The sequence below is a fragment of the Amblyomma maculatum genome, chromosome 9 (genome assembly GCF_055883805.1).
Source record: "Amblyomma maculatum isolate TAMU_Amacu chromosome 9, ASM5588380v1, whole genome shotgun sequence".
NCBI lineage: Eukaryota > Metazoa > Arthropoda > Arachnida > Ixodida > Ixodidae > Amblyomma > Amblyomma maculatum.
This window is the reverse complement of record NC_139352.1, coordinates 76,000,034-76,017,500: the sequence shown is the minus strand read 5'-3', so window position 1 is coordinate 76,017,500 and position 17,467 is coordinate 76,000,034. Positions and strand designations below refer to the sequence as shown.

General features: G+C 45.7%; 1 protein-coding gene across 6 annotated transcripts in view; it reads right to left on the bottom strand.

Annotated features, from left to right (window-relative positions):
- LOC146179459 (protein FAM135A) overlaps window positions 1-17,467 on the bottom strand; it is a 63,142-nt gene that overhangs the window by 9,929 nt on the left and 35,746 nt on the right. For all 6 annotated transcript variants that reach the window (XM_084579079.1, XM_084579084.1, XM_084579083.1 and 3 more), the window contains 7 exons: window positions 14,905-14,964; window positions 13,723-13,832; window positions 13,080-13,171; window positions 11,455-11,552; window positions 10,015-10,166; window positions 9,082-9,192; window positions 3,029-3,145 (listed from right to left, as the gene is read on the bottom strand). In XM_084579079.1, the coding sequence (XP_084435205.1) occupies window positions 3,029-3,145; window positions 9,082-9,192; window positions 10,015-10,166; window positions 11,455-11,552; window positions 13,080-13,171; window positions 13,723-13,832; window positions 14,905-14,964 (740 nt within the window). The remainder of the gene's footprint in view (window positions 1-3,028; window positions 3,146-9,081; window positions 9,193-10,014; window positions 10,167-11,454; window positions 11,553-13,079; window positions 13,172-13,722; window positions 13,833-14,904; window positions 14,965-17,467) is intronic.

The following is a 17,467-nucleotide window of genomic DNA, read 5'->3' as shown; positions in this document are numbered from 1 at the left end:
GAATTCTCATCAGCGGAGAAGTATCGTGCAGCGAGATCGAGCGCCGACGCTACTTCACATGCACTAGGGGGTGGCACCGGATCGTCGCCTTCGTCGGACTCTTCATCGCTTTCAGCCATGTTCGCTACCTGTGAGCCCTGTGGAGCACATACAGCCGCATTATATCCTCATCACTCAAGGGCCCAGACGTCTCGACACCGTTGTCAACGTCAACGTAGGCTTCAAAGGTGACACCCTCTGACAAAGCCGCGTGGCCACGGTCGAGCACGACGGAGTCATCATCAGACGAAGCCTCCGCTACCTCCGCGCTGCATGCTTCTGGGGCATCACCAAAGCCACACTTGTGGAAACGATTTTTGATAGTTTCCGGCTTGACTGTATTCCACGATGATGCCAGCATGTGGACAGCTCCAAGCAAATCGATGTCGTACGACTTGCCACTGTCCAAACAAAGAAGTCTCTCTAGGAGGTGGCACCTGTATAGCGTTTTTAAGTTCTGAATAACTCCAAGATCCATAGGCTGGAGCACAGAAGTCGTGCTTTTAGGCAAAAATGCCAAGTGGATTGCTGTCAGTCCACTCACGTCACAATGAGCTGTACAGTTGTCCACGAACATGAGAACCTTCCTGTTCTGTGCAGCGAATTTCCTGTTTAGCTTGCGCAGCCAGTCGGTGAAAATTTCCCGTGTCATCCACGACTTTTTGTTTGCGGTGTAATCAACAGGAAGCGTCTTGATGCCTTTAAAACAGCGAGGCTTCTCTGCATTGCCGATCACCAGCAAGCGGCACCGTTCCGTGCCCGTCGCATTTGAGCACATCATGACGGTGATTCTTTCTTTGCTTCTCTTTCCGCCAGCACAAGTGTCGCCTTTGTAAGTGACGGTCTTGTTGGGGGACAATTTGAAATACAGTGCTGTCTCATCAGCATTAAATACATCGCTGAGCGCATAATCAGCGAGGAGTTCCTTCAGTTCACTGGAGACCCACTGTTCACACGTTTCCTTGTCGACTTCAGCTGACTCCCCACAAACGTGTCGCCTTGAAACGCGACAGCCAGCCTTCCGACGTGCCGAACTCGCTGATGCCCATTTGGCTGGCAAAGACTGCAGCCTTCGCAGCAATTATGGGCCTGCTTAACGGAATGTTCCGGCTGCGAACTTCTTTTATCCATGCCATTACGGCGCTCTCCACTTCGGGATGGGCCGACGTCCGTAGCCTTCTGCGAGAAGGCTCCATAACGTCTTTACGAAAGGCAGCACTGATCGATTCCTTGTTCCTGAGATACGTTGACAGCGTGCTCTTCTTGATGTCATACTTTTTGGCTATACCCGTTTTGGATAGGACACCACGTTCCACCTCACTCAAGATCTCCATTTTCGTCTTGAGGTCCTTTGCCGTGTATTTACCGCGGTTTGCCATGGCTGTCACAATCGATGAGTCGTCGCTGGCAAAGCAGTGAGGCAACAAAAACGGTAAAACTTGTACCACTGCGGTACGAACAAACGCACGACACAGAGAACTGTGTTGTCCACACAACGTGACCGCAGGACAAAAAGAAAAAAGGCTTGTCAAAAGCGCACCCAGCAACCGCAGTGCAGCGAAAACCTGCAATGGCTTGCGCCGGACCGTTTGTGTGATGGAGCCTGGTGGCACCCGGCAGCGAAAACCTGCTACGGCATGCACCGGCATGCTCGCTGTGACTGTGAAGTGCGCACCTCGTTTTGCGCGCGCGGGTAGATTTGAAAGATTTTGTTTTTTGCATCTTTAGTAATCTTTCTGCCCATTGTACACTGTATGAGCCGACTTCTGTCTGCAAGGAGCTGTGTGAGCCACGGGCTCCTAGTTCGAATTAACCGTTGTGGATACTGGCACGTTCAAATTATCAGGAGTTTTCTCCTATTGAAATACATAGGGCCATGCTGGGACCCGAGCGTCAGTTCGAATTAACAAAGTTTGAATTAACGAGGTTTTACTGTATTTGCCTAAGTACAATTGATCTCGTTTGAAATTCGTGGCCTGTGACGTCGCATCTCGATCGACCAACTGAAAAGCGGGAAAGGCGGGACATTTTTGTCAACACATTTCTGCTGACAACGATGAGCCATTAAAGGCTTCAGCCTTAAAACTGTGGCATCGGGGCTCTCTGAACCGATGTCCTCTCGGCTGACGATGTATCTTTTTCTTGTGTCGAGAGACGGAGCTGACGATAATGCCGGATGCGGCCTAAGCCCAAGCGCCTAGGCTTCCTAGCCAGCGAAATAAGCACACACGTCTCGAATTGGGCACTGGATTCATTACAACACGTTACCAGTGGACGTTGCGCTTGAACCATACTTCTGGTGCTCTTCATGCGCTCAGTTTCGGTTGCGTGCAGAAAAAACCGTCTGATTTCATCGAGCTGTAGAGCTCTAGAAAATGAGTTTTTCTTCATTTCAAAAACAGAAAAGGCATCGTCTGGGTTCACAGCACCGAAATGCCCATTGGAACTGCCAAACTATGATGATTAAAAAGTTAAGTAGTAATTTTTGTTAACTACCTCACAATTAGAGGTGTTTTGCAACAAGTTACGTCTGTTGGGGCAGAGTATGTGTTCCTGCAAATAGTATTGTTTTTCTGTTTTGAGTCCACTATTTTTTAAAATTACTTAGCCTTCCCTTATCTCTCTCTCTCACACACACACACACACACACACACACACACACACACACACACACACACACACACACACAGCTTTCATTTTTTTTTTTATTATCTCAGCATATCGCAAAACCAAAATAATTGAAAAGCTGCCAATTTCACGTCTACCCAGTTCACCTTAATGGGAGTCTACCATAGTTGCGAATTTAACAGACATGATCTGTTATTTGGTAGTCGATGGTTCGACAAAATCGTGCCTAGCGATGAGGAAAACCAGCAACTCAAGGACTAAAGCATACACTCTATACAGAAACAACAATATTATAACTACTACTACTCTTGCTTTCTTCTTTTGCAAATTTTAATATTTTGAACTGTCGCACCGGCCCTACCTATTGGTGTTGTGTCCTTGGCTGCTGCCTTGCAAAGCTCGATCCTCGCCGAGTGAATGGGGACGTAGCGATCTTGCAGCGACCCAAAGAGCAGGATGTGCTTGAAGAATTCCAACCCTGCAATTTCAGAGAGGGTGGGAAAGCCGGAGTTGGGCTTAAATTAGTAGTGGCTTCGATGTGGCTCTTAAGGGGGAAAAGGGTTTTTATCAACCCAAAATCACGAAAAAAAAAAAAAGCAATTTTTGGAAAATGACGTTTTGGAAACCTAAAGGCCATCTTCTACATACCAATTGATTTATTCATTCCCTGGGTAATTCATTCTGCTTTATACGGTACTAACGAGCTGAATAAACTTCATATCTATTAATTTTTTTCTCGTTTTCTAAAAAAGCATGAATTCTGACGGTCTGGTAGTTTACAAGAAGAATACCTTCGCATCTAAAGACGATTAAGGAGTAATTTTTATTGAAGCATGCTATGTGATTAAAATACACAATGTTGGGAACAGATTTCCTGTTTTATGCTTGCTAATGTTTTTTGTGCAGTCTAATTTATATGGCTCACCAACCACTTTTCACTACATCAAACTTCAAAAAGCCATAAAATAACTAATATTGCCTTAACCAAAACAGTAGTTCCTATGTTGTATTCCTCATACAGTGCAGTCCACTTATAACGATATTGTTATGGTAAAATAAAGGGGGTGTTTATTTACAGTGCTGTTGCAGCAGGAGAAGGTGAAGCCTACTAGCCCCCAGAAACCAACGCTTTCTTCCTCTTCTTCTGACACCATCACAATCCTTCATCGTCGTCAGCAGCGTGACATTTCCCCCTTACTCAGCCGAAGCCCTCTGGGCGTGTTCGTCAGTCGTGCGAGGCTGACACGGCTGCAAGCGGGCAACATGACATAGTTCAGTTTTGGCAGACCGACGACCCGATGCTGTCAGGCGGGCTATTGCATAAGTTAAATCACTGATGCGTTTGACAACCACATATGGGCCGTCATAGTGGGCCAAGGGTTTTTGATGTAGGCCGCGGCGCCGAATCGGACGCCACAGCCAGACTAAATCGCCTATAAAGTATGCGACACGCCGGTGACTGGCATCGTATCATACTTTAGAACGTTCTTGTGAAGCACCAGATCGTAAGCAGGCGATTCTCCGAGCTTCTTCAGCGAGACAGAGGGTCTAAGCCAGGCAGGGATCTTCACGGCTTGAGAAGGGCAGGATAGTATCCAGGGAGTAGCGTGGCGGTCTGGCATACAGCAGGAAGAATGGACTGTACCCAGTCGTCTCATGCGTGGCGGTATTAAACGCATACGTGGTGAAGGGTAGTATGGTGTCCCAGTTCTTATGCCCTGCATCCACATACATGGCTAGCATGTTTATCAGCGTTCTGTTGACGCGGTCAGTCAAGCCATTTGTCTGGGGATGGTATGGCGCCAAATGTCGGGACGCTACGGCATATAAACGCATGAGCTCTTCAACAACATAAGCAGTGAATTGTCGACCCTGTTCAGTGATGACAATCCGTGGCAGCCCGTGTTGTAGAATGACTGAGTGCAGCAGGAAAAGCAACACCTGATGCACCGTAGCAGATGGAGGAGCGGCGGTTTCACAGTAATGCGCGAGATAGTCCACGCAGATTACAATCCAGCGATTTCCATCCAGACTTTGGAAACGGACCTATGAAGTCAATGCCTACTTGATCAAACGGAGCTGTTGGGGTCTTCACAGGGTGCAGCAAGCCAGATGGAGTTGTAGTGGGATGTTTGTGGCGTTGGCATTGCTTGCAACTGGCAACGTATTGTTCAATCGTCGAGCGCATTCTGGGCAAGTAAAATCTGTCTTGAGCACGGAGGAGTGTTCGAACCGATCTCAAATACCCAGCATGTCCACGAAGTTGTTTCGGTAAAATAAGAAAGGGGGTGTTTATTTACAGTGCTGTTGCAGCGGGAGAAGGTGAAACCTACTAGCCCCCAGAAACCAACGCTTCTTCCTCTTCTGACACCATCACAATCCTTCATCGTCGTCAGTAGCATGACAATATATTGCTTATAAGGATCAAATTCTTGGGCTTTATCAGTTTCCCCATTGCCCCCACGTAAAAAATAAACCCAATACAACGATAGACCATCTCCGGTATATTGGATACAACCATAGTTTTATTGCCGCCCGGTAATGTTTACCTTAAAAATTTGTCTCCCCCCCCCAATGTTTGATAAAAAACAAAATACAGTAAAACCTCGTTGATACGTTTTTTTTTAAATGCGAGAAAAAAACGTATTATCCGGGAAAACGTATGATCCAAACTCACCTTGATTTCCGAAAATCAAGACTCGAGAACGATGTGCAAGGGCATTTTTTATTTCCATTCTCACTGCTTAAAGTAGTCGACCAGCGTTCGCTGATGAAGGGTGCGACTATTAGCCAGGTAGAGCTGCTTCTCTAGCTCACGCATGTTCTTGTCTGCCACGCTGTTCTCTTTGTCGCGGAAATAACTCCGCAGCGCATCAAGTCCGGCGGCGGCCTGGGCGAAAGTAGTCTGGATGTCCTCCTCGTTTTCTTGTTCGCTATCAGACGCTTCACCGCCTCGTACCTCGGCCACAATTTCAGCGACGCTTTGCGGCTCGCAGGTCGGCACGTTGTCGTCGACAGCAACAAAATCTGCAAATAAGCCATCGGCACCGGTTGACCGAAACTCTTGCTCGTCGATCTCTGCACTGTCGTCGCTGGGCTCCTGGGTCTCCTCGGCCCCTGGCACGCGCCGAAAACCGCACTTGTGAAAGCAGTTACGCACAGTTTCGCTCGTAACGCTTTCCCACGAACTGATCAAGTAGTGCATTGCGTCTAGCAACGACAACTTCCCCGGGTCCTGCTGTCGTGAAACACGAGCCAGGAATCGTCGCACAATGCACTTTCTATACAAGTGTTTCACGTTTTTTATAATCCCGGCGTCTAAAGGCTGCAGATGACTCGTTGTGTTGCTCGGAAGAAAAATGACGCGGACGTTTCGAAGAAAAGAAGTGTCCTTCGGGTGGGCCGCGCAATTTTCTAGAAACAGCAGCCCGTTCCTTCCTCTCGATCCGAGTCGTCCGTCGAGGTACCGAAGGAACACTTCAAAAATGCTGCACGTCATCCACGCCTTCGTGTTATTTTTATAAACACAAGGCAAGTGTGCGATATTGCGCAAACAGCGCGGGTTCTTGGCTTTCCCAATCACCCAAGGCTTGAGCATATCGCTCCCATCTTCATTGCAACATAAAAGGACCGTCACGCGGTCTTTGCTTATTTTGCCGCCGTGACAATCGTTGCCTTTCAGGCACAGCGTTTTGTTCGGTTGTACCTTGAAGAACAGTCCCAGTTCATCAGCGTTGTACACGTCTCGTGGATCGTGTGCATTCAAAATTCCGGGCAGCAATGAAATCCAGTTTTCGATGTCAGCTGGATTCACACTTGCCGCTTCGCCGTTCACTTGGCGATACGCGATGGCATGCCGAGCACGAAAGCGGCTAATCCAGCCATTCGAGGCGGTAAAGTCATCAATCTCAAGCACGTCTGCAATTTCCAATGCTTTCTCGCGAAGAATACTTCCGTCAAAGTTGACACCGGACGCCCTCGCTTGTTTGAACCACTTCAGAAGTGCTTCTTCCAGCTCCCCATGCCTGGCTCCACGGGCCTGTTTTGTCCCTGCGCCGAACACCAACGCGTTGCCTTCAATCTCCTTCCGCTTCGACACGATCGTGTTGACAGTTGATGCTGGCAGTCCGAGGTCATTTGCAATGTCGATACGCTTCTTTTTCGGATTTGCGTCGACGACTGCCAAGATGTTCAACTTCTCCTTCAAGGACAACGGCTTACGCTTACGAGACGCCATGGCAGCCAGCAAACGACGCAGGAAGGTGCAAATGAGAATCGGTAGCTAATCTATTCGTCCGACCGCAGGGTGGTGGGAACTGATGATGATAGTAGCAATAGTAGTGTCTGGAAGCTTTAAAAGTAGGCAATCATCAAAATAAACCCGCGTCGGCCAAAACAAAGCTGCATAGTCAAACCTGCGGTAGATTAAGAGATAAAAATTTTGACAGGCTTGTGCGTCCCGATTACGCAACCAGAGCTTGTGGCGCTGTTTACCGGCTATAAAAGCAACCAGAGTGGTGCTCGCTTGACTGGCGGAAACCAAGCGATATCGCGAGCGCTTTCTGTTTGCTGCATACAGTGAACGTACTAAGCCTTCGCAAGCCAAGCGTCGATGAAGCCGCTCCCTCCCCCGTTTTTTCGCTCTCCTAGTTAGACCCAATGTTTTGACGTCGGTGCGTTTTAGTGCGCGCGGCTGTCTGCTGCACCGTGGTCTGCTGTGTGGGCTGCTGGGTGCTGTGCGCGCGGCGGACCCCGCGCGACGCCGACTCGCGTATTCGCGCGGTAGTAGATATCACCGCACGTTATCACGTGGTCTAACACGTAGGGGCCGACCCGCTCCCATTTATTTTTTATGGCTAGGCTTCACGGATATTGCCGCACGCTCCCTCCTCCATGGTGGGGCAGCGCCGTTGACATGCGACCGCGCCGAGCGGAGCACTGCGGAGAAACCGCCACGGCGGCGATTTACGCCTTGCCAAATCGTTTTCTTCTTTTCGTCGCAAAACGTATTGTTTCGCTAAAGTCTGAACGTATTTACCGGGAAACCGTGCAATCCAGGAACGTATAAACCGGGAAACAAATACATGGAACTCTATGGGGCATTTTTTCGTGCTCTCGATTTTGATCGTATGAACCGGGAACGTATCAACGAGGTTCTACTGTACTAAAAATGAATGATGCGAGAACTCGACATATGCTGCGAAAACGATCCGGCGTGAAGAAACCTGCGAGGGCCATTACGTGCAGTTAAGAAATGTGCGCTATCATCATTACAATTGCTGCCTGTCACCGCAGCAATTAGCATAACAGGTGCGGCTGCATCGTTATCGCCATCGCCAATTGTGCATCCGTGGAAGATGGCGCCAACCACAATGACAGTGCAACAGCTCCGAGATGAAACAGCAGATCCAGTGGGATTTCTGGCAGGCTTTCAAGGTTTGAAGTCTCGCGAAAAAATAAGGGAATCAGCCCTCTAAGATTTTAACCATCATCAAAGCTGGAGATGTCCTGCACTTCATCCAATCACTAATCAGTTTCGTGCACACGAAAAGGACTGCCACCAGTGTGTGCGCTACTGGAAGCGATGCTCAAAGCGATTGTCAAGCTGCAGCTGCTGTTCCAAGCGAGCGCAAATTTTAGATTTTTTAAAAAGTATGTTTAATTTATTTTATGGCTAATGATGTATCCTATAATAAAGTGTTCAGTGCTCTTTATGATTATTACCGTTGCTCGTCACTCATCGCTGTGAAATAGACAAGACTATGTGCATGAGAAAATATGAGACTGTGTGCTTTTTTTTTCTTCGCCGTGACAGATAAACAATGATCAATTATAACGACTGAATTTTCCCGTTTTCTCAATATCGTTATAAGTGGACTGCACTGTACTGTGTGCTATCTAGCCATAAGTAAACAGTTTTCTGATTAGTGGTGTTTTTCTTATTGTTTCTGCAAGTAAAGGAGTGAAAATGCTGAATATTTTGAAAACTAATAAATATAGGAATCTGCAGGCCCAAAGGAAGCTGTTGAAGCAATGAGCTGATTATTCCCTCTGGCCCTCTGTCCATTTTCTAACATAACTAGAGTAGCGGCCTAGGCTAGTTGATAAAACATAATGAGGACAGCACGTCAGAGAAATAAGAGAAGAGAACAAAGAACAGAGGTCAAATGCCGTAAATCGAATCGCAATAACTGTAACTACAAAGAGTCTGAAATTTCTAACATTCACACATTGCTAGCGACAAGGCCTTTCATGGCCAAGAGTAGCAAACAAGGGGAGATGTTTAGCCCTAGGGAACAATATGATAAAATGCGATATACTTTTGAAGTGGCAATGGTGAGGCTGAAATAGCTGCTCATTTCACGTGCCAGTGAGTAAGGAATCGGAGAGAGGCAAACGGGAGAGGGCACCAACCGGGCTTCTGGCTGAGCTTGTAAAGAAACGACTGGCGGACATCAGCTGTATCCTTCATGGAGAGCTGCAGGAGAGAGCCAGATTTCTTCCACTTCTGCATGAACCACATACCTGCCAAGGAAAAAGAGGGAGAGCACGCAGTCACACTGATGGCCATCAGTTTGCGTACATGTGGAAATTGACAGCAGCTAGCAAATGATGCAACATCCCTCACTGCATCCCTCATGCATAAAATGTTTTCGAGGTAATCTTGGCAGTCGCAGGTTATTTCACAGGCAACTGCTGTAAATACAAAGGTCCTTTGGCCAGCTTTCCAGAGAAAGCTATGGTGCCAGCATAATGGCCATAACAGTGACAAAAGCCCTTATTTCTGCATCAGCGCCGAGAGGAATATAGCAAAGCCGCCAATAAACAGAAAGACTGTCTCTGAAAAAATCCCCAACAGCACATTAATGTAGCATCCTTCAGCCGTGTCTAAAAGCTCCAGTGGCTGCTTTAAGCACATAACTGGGCTGTCTCTTTTTTTCCCCTTCCCAAACATGCCCTGGGGAGTTTTCTTTCGGTGAAGACGAACGCAACAGTCTGTAACATAAAACAGAATCCGCTTCCTATTGTGGTGGCAGACATGATATGTTCCTTGCGATATGTCAATGTAGGATGCTATTCATCCCCATGTTTTCAACCTGTACAGACAACTCCGACACATTTTGCAATGTCGGCCACAAAGCAATATCCCCGCCGCCTACTGCGAATCTTTGGTCTAAACTGTGGGCTCGCACACCAGGGCAAAAGCAAAGAAAAAAAAAAAAAAAAGCAACACCTTTAGCAACACACACTTCCTCGTGCGAGAGCATCAGAAATGCATTACGGGTCAAGAGAAAAGGACTTGGGTTCTCCCTACTGGCAAAGCCGGGCTGGGCCAACTATACTAACCCATGTTGACGAGGCCGCTGTTGTTGAACAGCGTGCCCAAGTGGGGCCCCGAGAGCGAGAGGAAAGTGCACAGCTGGCTGAGGTAAGGCTTCATCTCGGGACGAGTGAGGGCGCTGCGGATGATGATGTTTCCCAAGGAGTGGCCAATGAAACTGCACACATCAAGGAATGATACCTGTATCTTGCATGCAAATACCACAGAAATCTGTGTACAATATGAGGTTTTTTTCCCCTGATTTTACCGCGTCAGGTTTTCACCTTGTCCGGCAAACAAATTTGTGCCTGAATTCGAAGTTCCGGCCTCGTTTTTAACAAGTGCTATCGGCATCAGGCATACCGCGAGAGGAGATACTACCTAGTGGTGGCGGCGGCTGACAGTTCAAGGATTTCGGTTTCATCACACTGACCCTGCGGTCCTCGCAATCACGGTGCCCGCGACACATTTTACCGGAAGGAGGTTGATTGCACCTTGCACGATGTGGGAATGGCGAAAGGATCATTCGGAGTACTGCACAGGTCTCTCACAGGCCTCTCCAGCAATGCTGGCTGCGCCCTAGAGCAGAATCACGGACATTTGATCAGTATTCCCAAGGTGGGCATTGGTCGCGCTTTCGAGAAATGCGGGATGCCGAACGCGGAGAGGTATCGAAGAAAAGTTTCTACAGAAATGTGTCTCCAGCGAGGGGCTCTCGGCAAACGATACACACACTGAACGACGATCCCAAAAAGCCTGAACCTGAGAACGCTTCCTGAGCGCGGTGCTAGACATGAACAAGCGCGAACACAGCACATCATGACCGGCAGCTCGTGTGTTGCCGTCCTGTGTCCGCGCTAGAAGCGACCTACAGTCTTTAGAACAACTGGAGGACCATGTGGCTTCTGTGACTGCCAGGGCAAATGTGAGCTGTTGTTCTCCTTGCGGTGCATGAAATTCTCTGATCAAGCCTGTCGGCTCGAGAAGGAGAGCGAACCAGCACCGGCACACGAAGGTTTGTCGCACTATTCGGTGCATTGTGTAGGGTGGTATTGGACGCAGAGTGCACGTAATTTGCAGGGCAACTGCGAAATGCGGTGCAAACACGTAGATACTTTTGCTGATCTTCCTTCGCTCGCGTTACACGCGGATGAAAACATTTCATCATGTTTGCGAACCTGAAATTATGCCTTGTATTACATGTGGGTCCGTATTTACGAGAGCTCTTACAGTAGTTCCTTTCACAGACTCAATAAAGCACAAAGTTATGAACGAAAAACATTTTTGTCAAAGAAACCTGTCTTTTGCATACTGCCCACACTGGAAAGGAGTAAAGATAGTGTGAGAACGGGAAAATCATCATAATTCAGCGCAACGTGCAATGACCAATGTTCAAAACATAAACGTCCACAAGCATGCGAGGCACTTGTGAGGCACTACACTATGTGCAAGATTATTGCACTTGCCTGATTTTGGCTGGCTTCAAAGCAAATACTTCTATGTGATAGCTAATCTCGGAAACCAGGCGATCCGTCATCGTTTCGAAATCCTCAAATGTTTCTCCCTGTAACAAAGAAGACAGGTTTGTAGGCAATCAATAAAATTTTGCAAGCAAGCAATTCAGTACCAGATCAATAATGTTTATATTCATCACTCATCATTATTATTCATTATTAATCATTAAGTCATTCTGTCTTTGGAGGAACAAAGTCTATGTAACTAATTATTATGGAGACTTGTATAAGTTAGCTGCTTTCATTGCTTTATGAAATGGGCAAGTTTACTGCCACATTCAAAGTTTCCCAGCTCACTGTACAGCTAAACCTGGATATAACGAAGCTCCATGAAAAAAATTCCCTGATATTACGAAGTTTCTCAATTTCTTGACGCCGTAACCACAGTAGTGCATGTGTTTGAGAACTCAAAGGCAGCTATGCAAACTATTCGTTAGCCAGTGCCGAGTTACTTGTAATTGGGCAGAGCCATATTAAAGTTTGATGACCATGGAGCAAGAAACGAGGAGACAAGAGGAACATCCGTGGTCATAACGAGTGACCGCAGTTAGCATGTGCTGCGTTTGAGCATCACCAGGGCACCTACATGGCAAACATAGCAGTTTTAACAGCCTTCCCTTTTGGAAAGACTCATCATCATGTGGTACTACAACAACAGTTCACTCTCAAAAGCAGAGAAAAATAACAGGATATAATAAAAAAGACAAGAAACGAACACTGAGCGACTGGCAGCACCGAGCAGTTGCTCGCGTAACTACAGCGATGACAGCTGTCACACATCCACTAGAATGCAAAAAGGCGACAATGATATCAGCATATATGCCAAGCCACAAAAGACTGTGGTGCATGTGGAGTCAAATACCGCACTTCGTTGTGCATAACCTGCACCATAAATTCGAAAAACAAAAAGTGTTTACAAAGTGGGAGTAAGAGTTATCTGAATTTTTGTTTTTCTGCAGGTGGGGAGTGGTGGTGGAGCGGGGGGGTGAGCTCTACACGGCAACACGCAGCGACACGTGTCAAGACGACGGGGAGCCAACAACTGGCATAGGCGAATCCGCATCCATAGCCTGTTTACAAGGGCACACTGACCATGCTTACAGAACGCTTCGTTAAAAGCGCTGCTCCAGTGTCGGGCTATGATTTTGTGCAGTTTCGTGCAGTGCATGTGGCGTCATACTTGAGGAGGCCTCACCGCACAAACAGCAAAAGAATATATGTCTACTGCTTTCTCATAGGTAATTTAGGAAATCTGACTTTCATAATGTAGTCTGGCTTGTTTAAAACAATGCAGGCTTCGAGGTGCTATTTCTGAAAGACACCATTTCCGGTGTTCCAAACAAAGGCCAACCTTAATGTGGATGCACAAACCATGGCAAAATGACAACCAAACTTAATTATGTGGCCAAAGCTTTCCAATTTTAACTGTAATTAACCACTGGCTACAAGCAAAAACATTTTAGATGAACCTGTAATAGCACAAAACAGTGTTGACTACATCTCAAGCTCTTACTAGTATTAATATTACTACAAACGATAGCCACTGGCTGGGGCAAAATGACATCCAGAGCAATCACCTGGTTCCTTTCAGACATGAGAAACTCGAAGTTGACCATAGGCAGACCCAACTCCAGGTATGTACGTACTAGCCTCAAATCGGCACTGTTTCCTGAAGAGAGACAAAGAAAAAAAAAGGACGTACAATTACAACACACAAGCAACTCAGGCAATTATGCAAGGATTGCATTAAATTACACAATCTGTAACTAACTACAGCATGCATACACAGTAAAATCTCGAACGCCCGGTGGGGTCAGCTTGGTATATGCATGAATCGCCTTGCGACGTCATCATGACCTGTCGTGACTGTACATCGCGCGCCCCTTGTCGAACACAACCAGCATTTCATTGAATGCATGTTCTATAGTTCGTCTAGTATAGGAAAGGAAAGGTGCAGTATCTGTCACTCGCGGAATCCCGCTATCATTCTCACTGTAGACAAGGGGAATTATGAAGAGCGCAAATACGGGGCGTGGCGCAGTAGTAAAACGTTGGGCTGGGGATCCAAAGGATGGAGGTTCAATTCCCCGGCGGAAGACAAGGTTTATTAATTTATTTTTAACTCTTGCTCTCGAAACGCGAACACATTTGCCGACACGGCTGCTAACGACAGTATTAGGTATTAAAAGCTTTCGCCTTAATACTCTCATCAGAACTCACCATCCAAGCCATGCACACATATCACAAGGTGCAGCCCCTCAGGACTGAATGCTCGCAGGTCACTGTCACACTGAAAGTATGGCACTGCCGATGCCATCGCAGGGAAGTCACTGCAATGGAACAAGTCACACAGGTCACAAATTCCGCTGAGCCGCACATAATGAACTTAAGTCAACAGCTGTTTCATCAAGAAACAATTTGGAATCCAGCATCGCCCTGGAGTATAAGCAGCTAAATATAAAGCAAGGTGGGGCCAAATATCCTAACTGCTGCTTGTTTATTGTTCCCATGATGGTTCTGAAGCAGTAATGCAATACAACAGGGACAAACTAATTCTCTTACAAGACTGAAGTGCAGTGCTAGAAGCATCAGGTTACAACAGAAACTTAAAAAGCACTAGTACAAGAATGACCATTCTACCTAGCTAGCTGAAAACAACTGCAGCCTGGGAAAAGCTTCAAAAGACTATCGGCACTGCTACACGGTGAAACTAAAGTGGTCGGTTATGTGACTGCTCCCAAAGTAGCACTTTGACCCTGTGCTACATCATCATCATCATCAGCCTGACTATACCTAAAGCAGGGCGAAGGCCCCTCCCATTATTCTCCAATTAACCCGGTTCTGTGCTAGCTGCATCCACTTGACCCCTGCGAACTTTTTAACCTCATCCGCCCACCTAACTTTCTGCCGCCCCCTGCTACGCTTTCCTTCCCTTGGAATCCAGTTTGTTACCCTAAGCGACCATTGGTTATCCTCTCTTCGCACTACATGTCCTGCCCATGCCCATTTCTTCTTCTTAATTTCCACTAGAATGTCGGTAACGAGTTATTTCTCTGACCCACTCTGCATGCTTCCTCTCTTAATGTTACCCCTACCATTTTTCGTTCCATAGCCCTCCGCGCTGTCCTACACTTAAGTACTACACTACACTGTGCTACACTGCAGCAGAAATAGTCCTCAATTCTCCTCAGTGAGAGAAAAAAAAAAAAAAAATGCCTACAACAACAGTGCTGGCTGTGCCTACTCCAAGCATACAGCTCCCATTTTTCCAAACCCAAAAAGCATTAAATGAGAGAGTAACCGGGCTCAGCTCTCTGCTAATTCACCCAAAAAATTTATCACCCAAAACCGCTTTTGAGCACAGACTCGAAAAGCAGCATTCGATGAGGAAAGAATACCAACCTGTACCAGAGCCAGGGCATGTTTAGATGTGTGCGAAATTCCTCTTTAGCCTTCACAAAGCTGCAAAAAAACAAAACAAAACAAAACAAAAATAAATAATAAATAGATTAGCAGGATGAGTGTAGAAGTGTTTATGCCACTGCATAAAACCCAATGTAAAGTTCACTACGACAGGTGTACAACTGAATATAATAGTAGTCTGAGTACCAATTAAAATGGCACTGGCCAAAGCCTACTAAGCAGTTTTCCCTGCTAACACAGCCTAATGATAGCTTTCTGAAATGCAAGAAAAGAATGTTATGAAGGATCGTTAAAGGGATAAGACACCGAATTTATCTCAGTGTACTTCTGCTTTGGAATTTCGCTTTAAGACATTAGTAAACAATGGATATCAGTGTGAAGTTCATCTACACTCAGTGAATGATTAAAAACTGAGTTTATTCTGCTCCGCAATATCAGTTTTGGTTTCAAGTTGCTGAAAAATGGCTGCGACATCGTCACGAGTAGAAGATAACAAGAAGTGACCGGAAGATAGCTGCCATTTCGCCTTCCGGAGTAGCTTAAGCTTAAGAGTTTCTGTGAATTAAAACTACAAAACTGCGAGTATACTGAAGCCTTTGTATGCTTTACGTGATTTCATATTGGAACCTTTGTTCGGCAACCTAAGATCTAAACTGAAACTACAGAATAAAAATAATCAATTACAAATTATTTATTGAGTGCTGGAAAATTCCATGCGGCAATCCATGCTTACTTATGCCATGTACACAGTTCCAAAACAAAATCGCACTAGGAAAAATTTTGTGTCTCAACCCTATTAGGACTGCTTACATGCTCTGAAAGCGAAAGCACGAGATGCGTTAAAAAAGTAGATCGAGGTCAATTAAGGCAGATCAGTAGTATATACTAGTACACACGTTCGTTAGCTCCCTAATGAAACAATGCGACCATTTGACTGTCTTGATCACATCCTAACAATTTTTCGTGGGGCCACTTTTTATGTAATGCCATCGATGCCGCAATGTTCTCTTGCTTATAAGGCATACATGGCTTTCGCCTTAACAAATAACCCGGTTATTAAATACAAATATGTGGTCCCTGTTGGCAATCAGCCATACAGTAGGGATAGTTGATGAAGAAGTGATTAGAAAATCACAGGCTGACACTGCAAATAACCCATGTGAACACCACAAAGAAACAATCCTGCATAGCTGATTTTCACGAACTCAACACAGCATTTGACTGCATGCGAGAGTGTTGGCTACATGCTCTCTACCTTTCCTTTCAAGGTTTGCAGTAAATGCAGCAAGCCTTGCAACGGCAAACAATGCTACAGCTACATTCCACTACTATGAGTATTCAAACACCCTTCAGTTAGCCACAAACTGTAATGCAAAAATTTCTTACCATTACAATTTCCTGAACAGGTGTTTGCTTCAATGAAGTTTTTGCAACCAGAAGTTGAACTGTAAAATTTAATCGCAGACCGACACAAGGTTGCCTATTTGTTTAATCTGGCCCCCTCATGATGCCTACAAAATTTATTACCACCTCGATTCACTGAAGCATCTTCTAGAAACTGAAAATCACTGAAATTATTTGTCTCTCAATGTTTGCGAGAAACCCAGGCTAGAATTCAGCAAATGGGATATCTGTGCATTTAGTTACCCTTCCTGAAGCTTTCAAATGTCAAAGCAAGTGTCCAGTGTAACCTTAAACCCCGCCATTTTAAAAGCTACACTTAAAGTTATTATTAAAGCAGCCAACAAGTGCAAGCAACAAGCTGCCTGCATAAGCATAGGTAATTTGCGACCACCGTATATTGCAGAATTTAAGTCAATTACAATATGTAAACGACACGCAATATGAATTTGTGCAAGTGAAGCCAATTTCCATACCAAGCTAAAAAATTACTTTTTTTTGGCATAATAAGTTCTATGTATATTGCCAAAAATGAGCAACGGCATGTGGTGCGTACTACTGCAGCTTGACCGGAAATGCCTCATACATAAAAATTGAGTATTCTACATATAGGTTGACACTTCAATTTCAAACTGCTGTTTCTGTAACAAAAGGATGACTTGTAGGCAGCAGCTCATAGCAGCAGCCCCCCAACTCTGGTTTCTCAAGATAGGGCATCACACTTGTTTCCTAATTTGGCGACTGATGGCAAGAGTGTGTTAGTCTACAAAGCTCATGCACACAGTGATGAAAGACATTTACTTTCATCCATATATTATGTATAAAATATAAAAAGCTATTAGACATTCTTTTGAATCCCAAAATTAGTCATTCCCAGGTATATCAAGCATCTGCTAACCAATGCTGCACTGTAGAGCCATATGAGGTAAAATGTGGAGTGCTTCTAAGGGTAGCCTTCAGCTTCAAGTGCCAATTTTCCAAACAATATTGCTGTCACGCATTAAAAAGCCAGCATTTAGCAAGCAATGAAGCCAACCTTATTGCTTGAAACATGGCAGGAGTCCTCAACTGGGTTGTTTCATTCATTTTCTGGCCTAAATTATTGCTGAAAACAACTGTACCTCAGCTTTACTGCTATGTA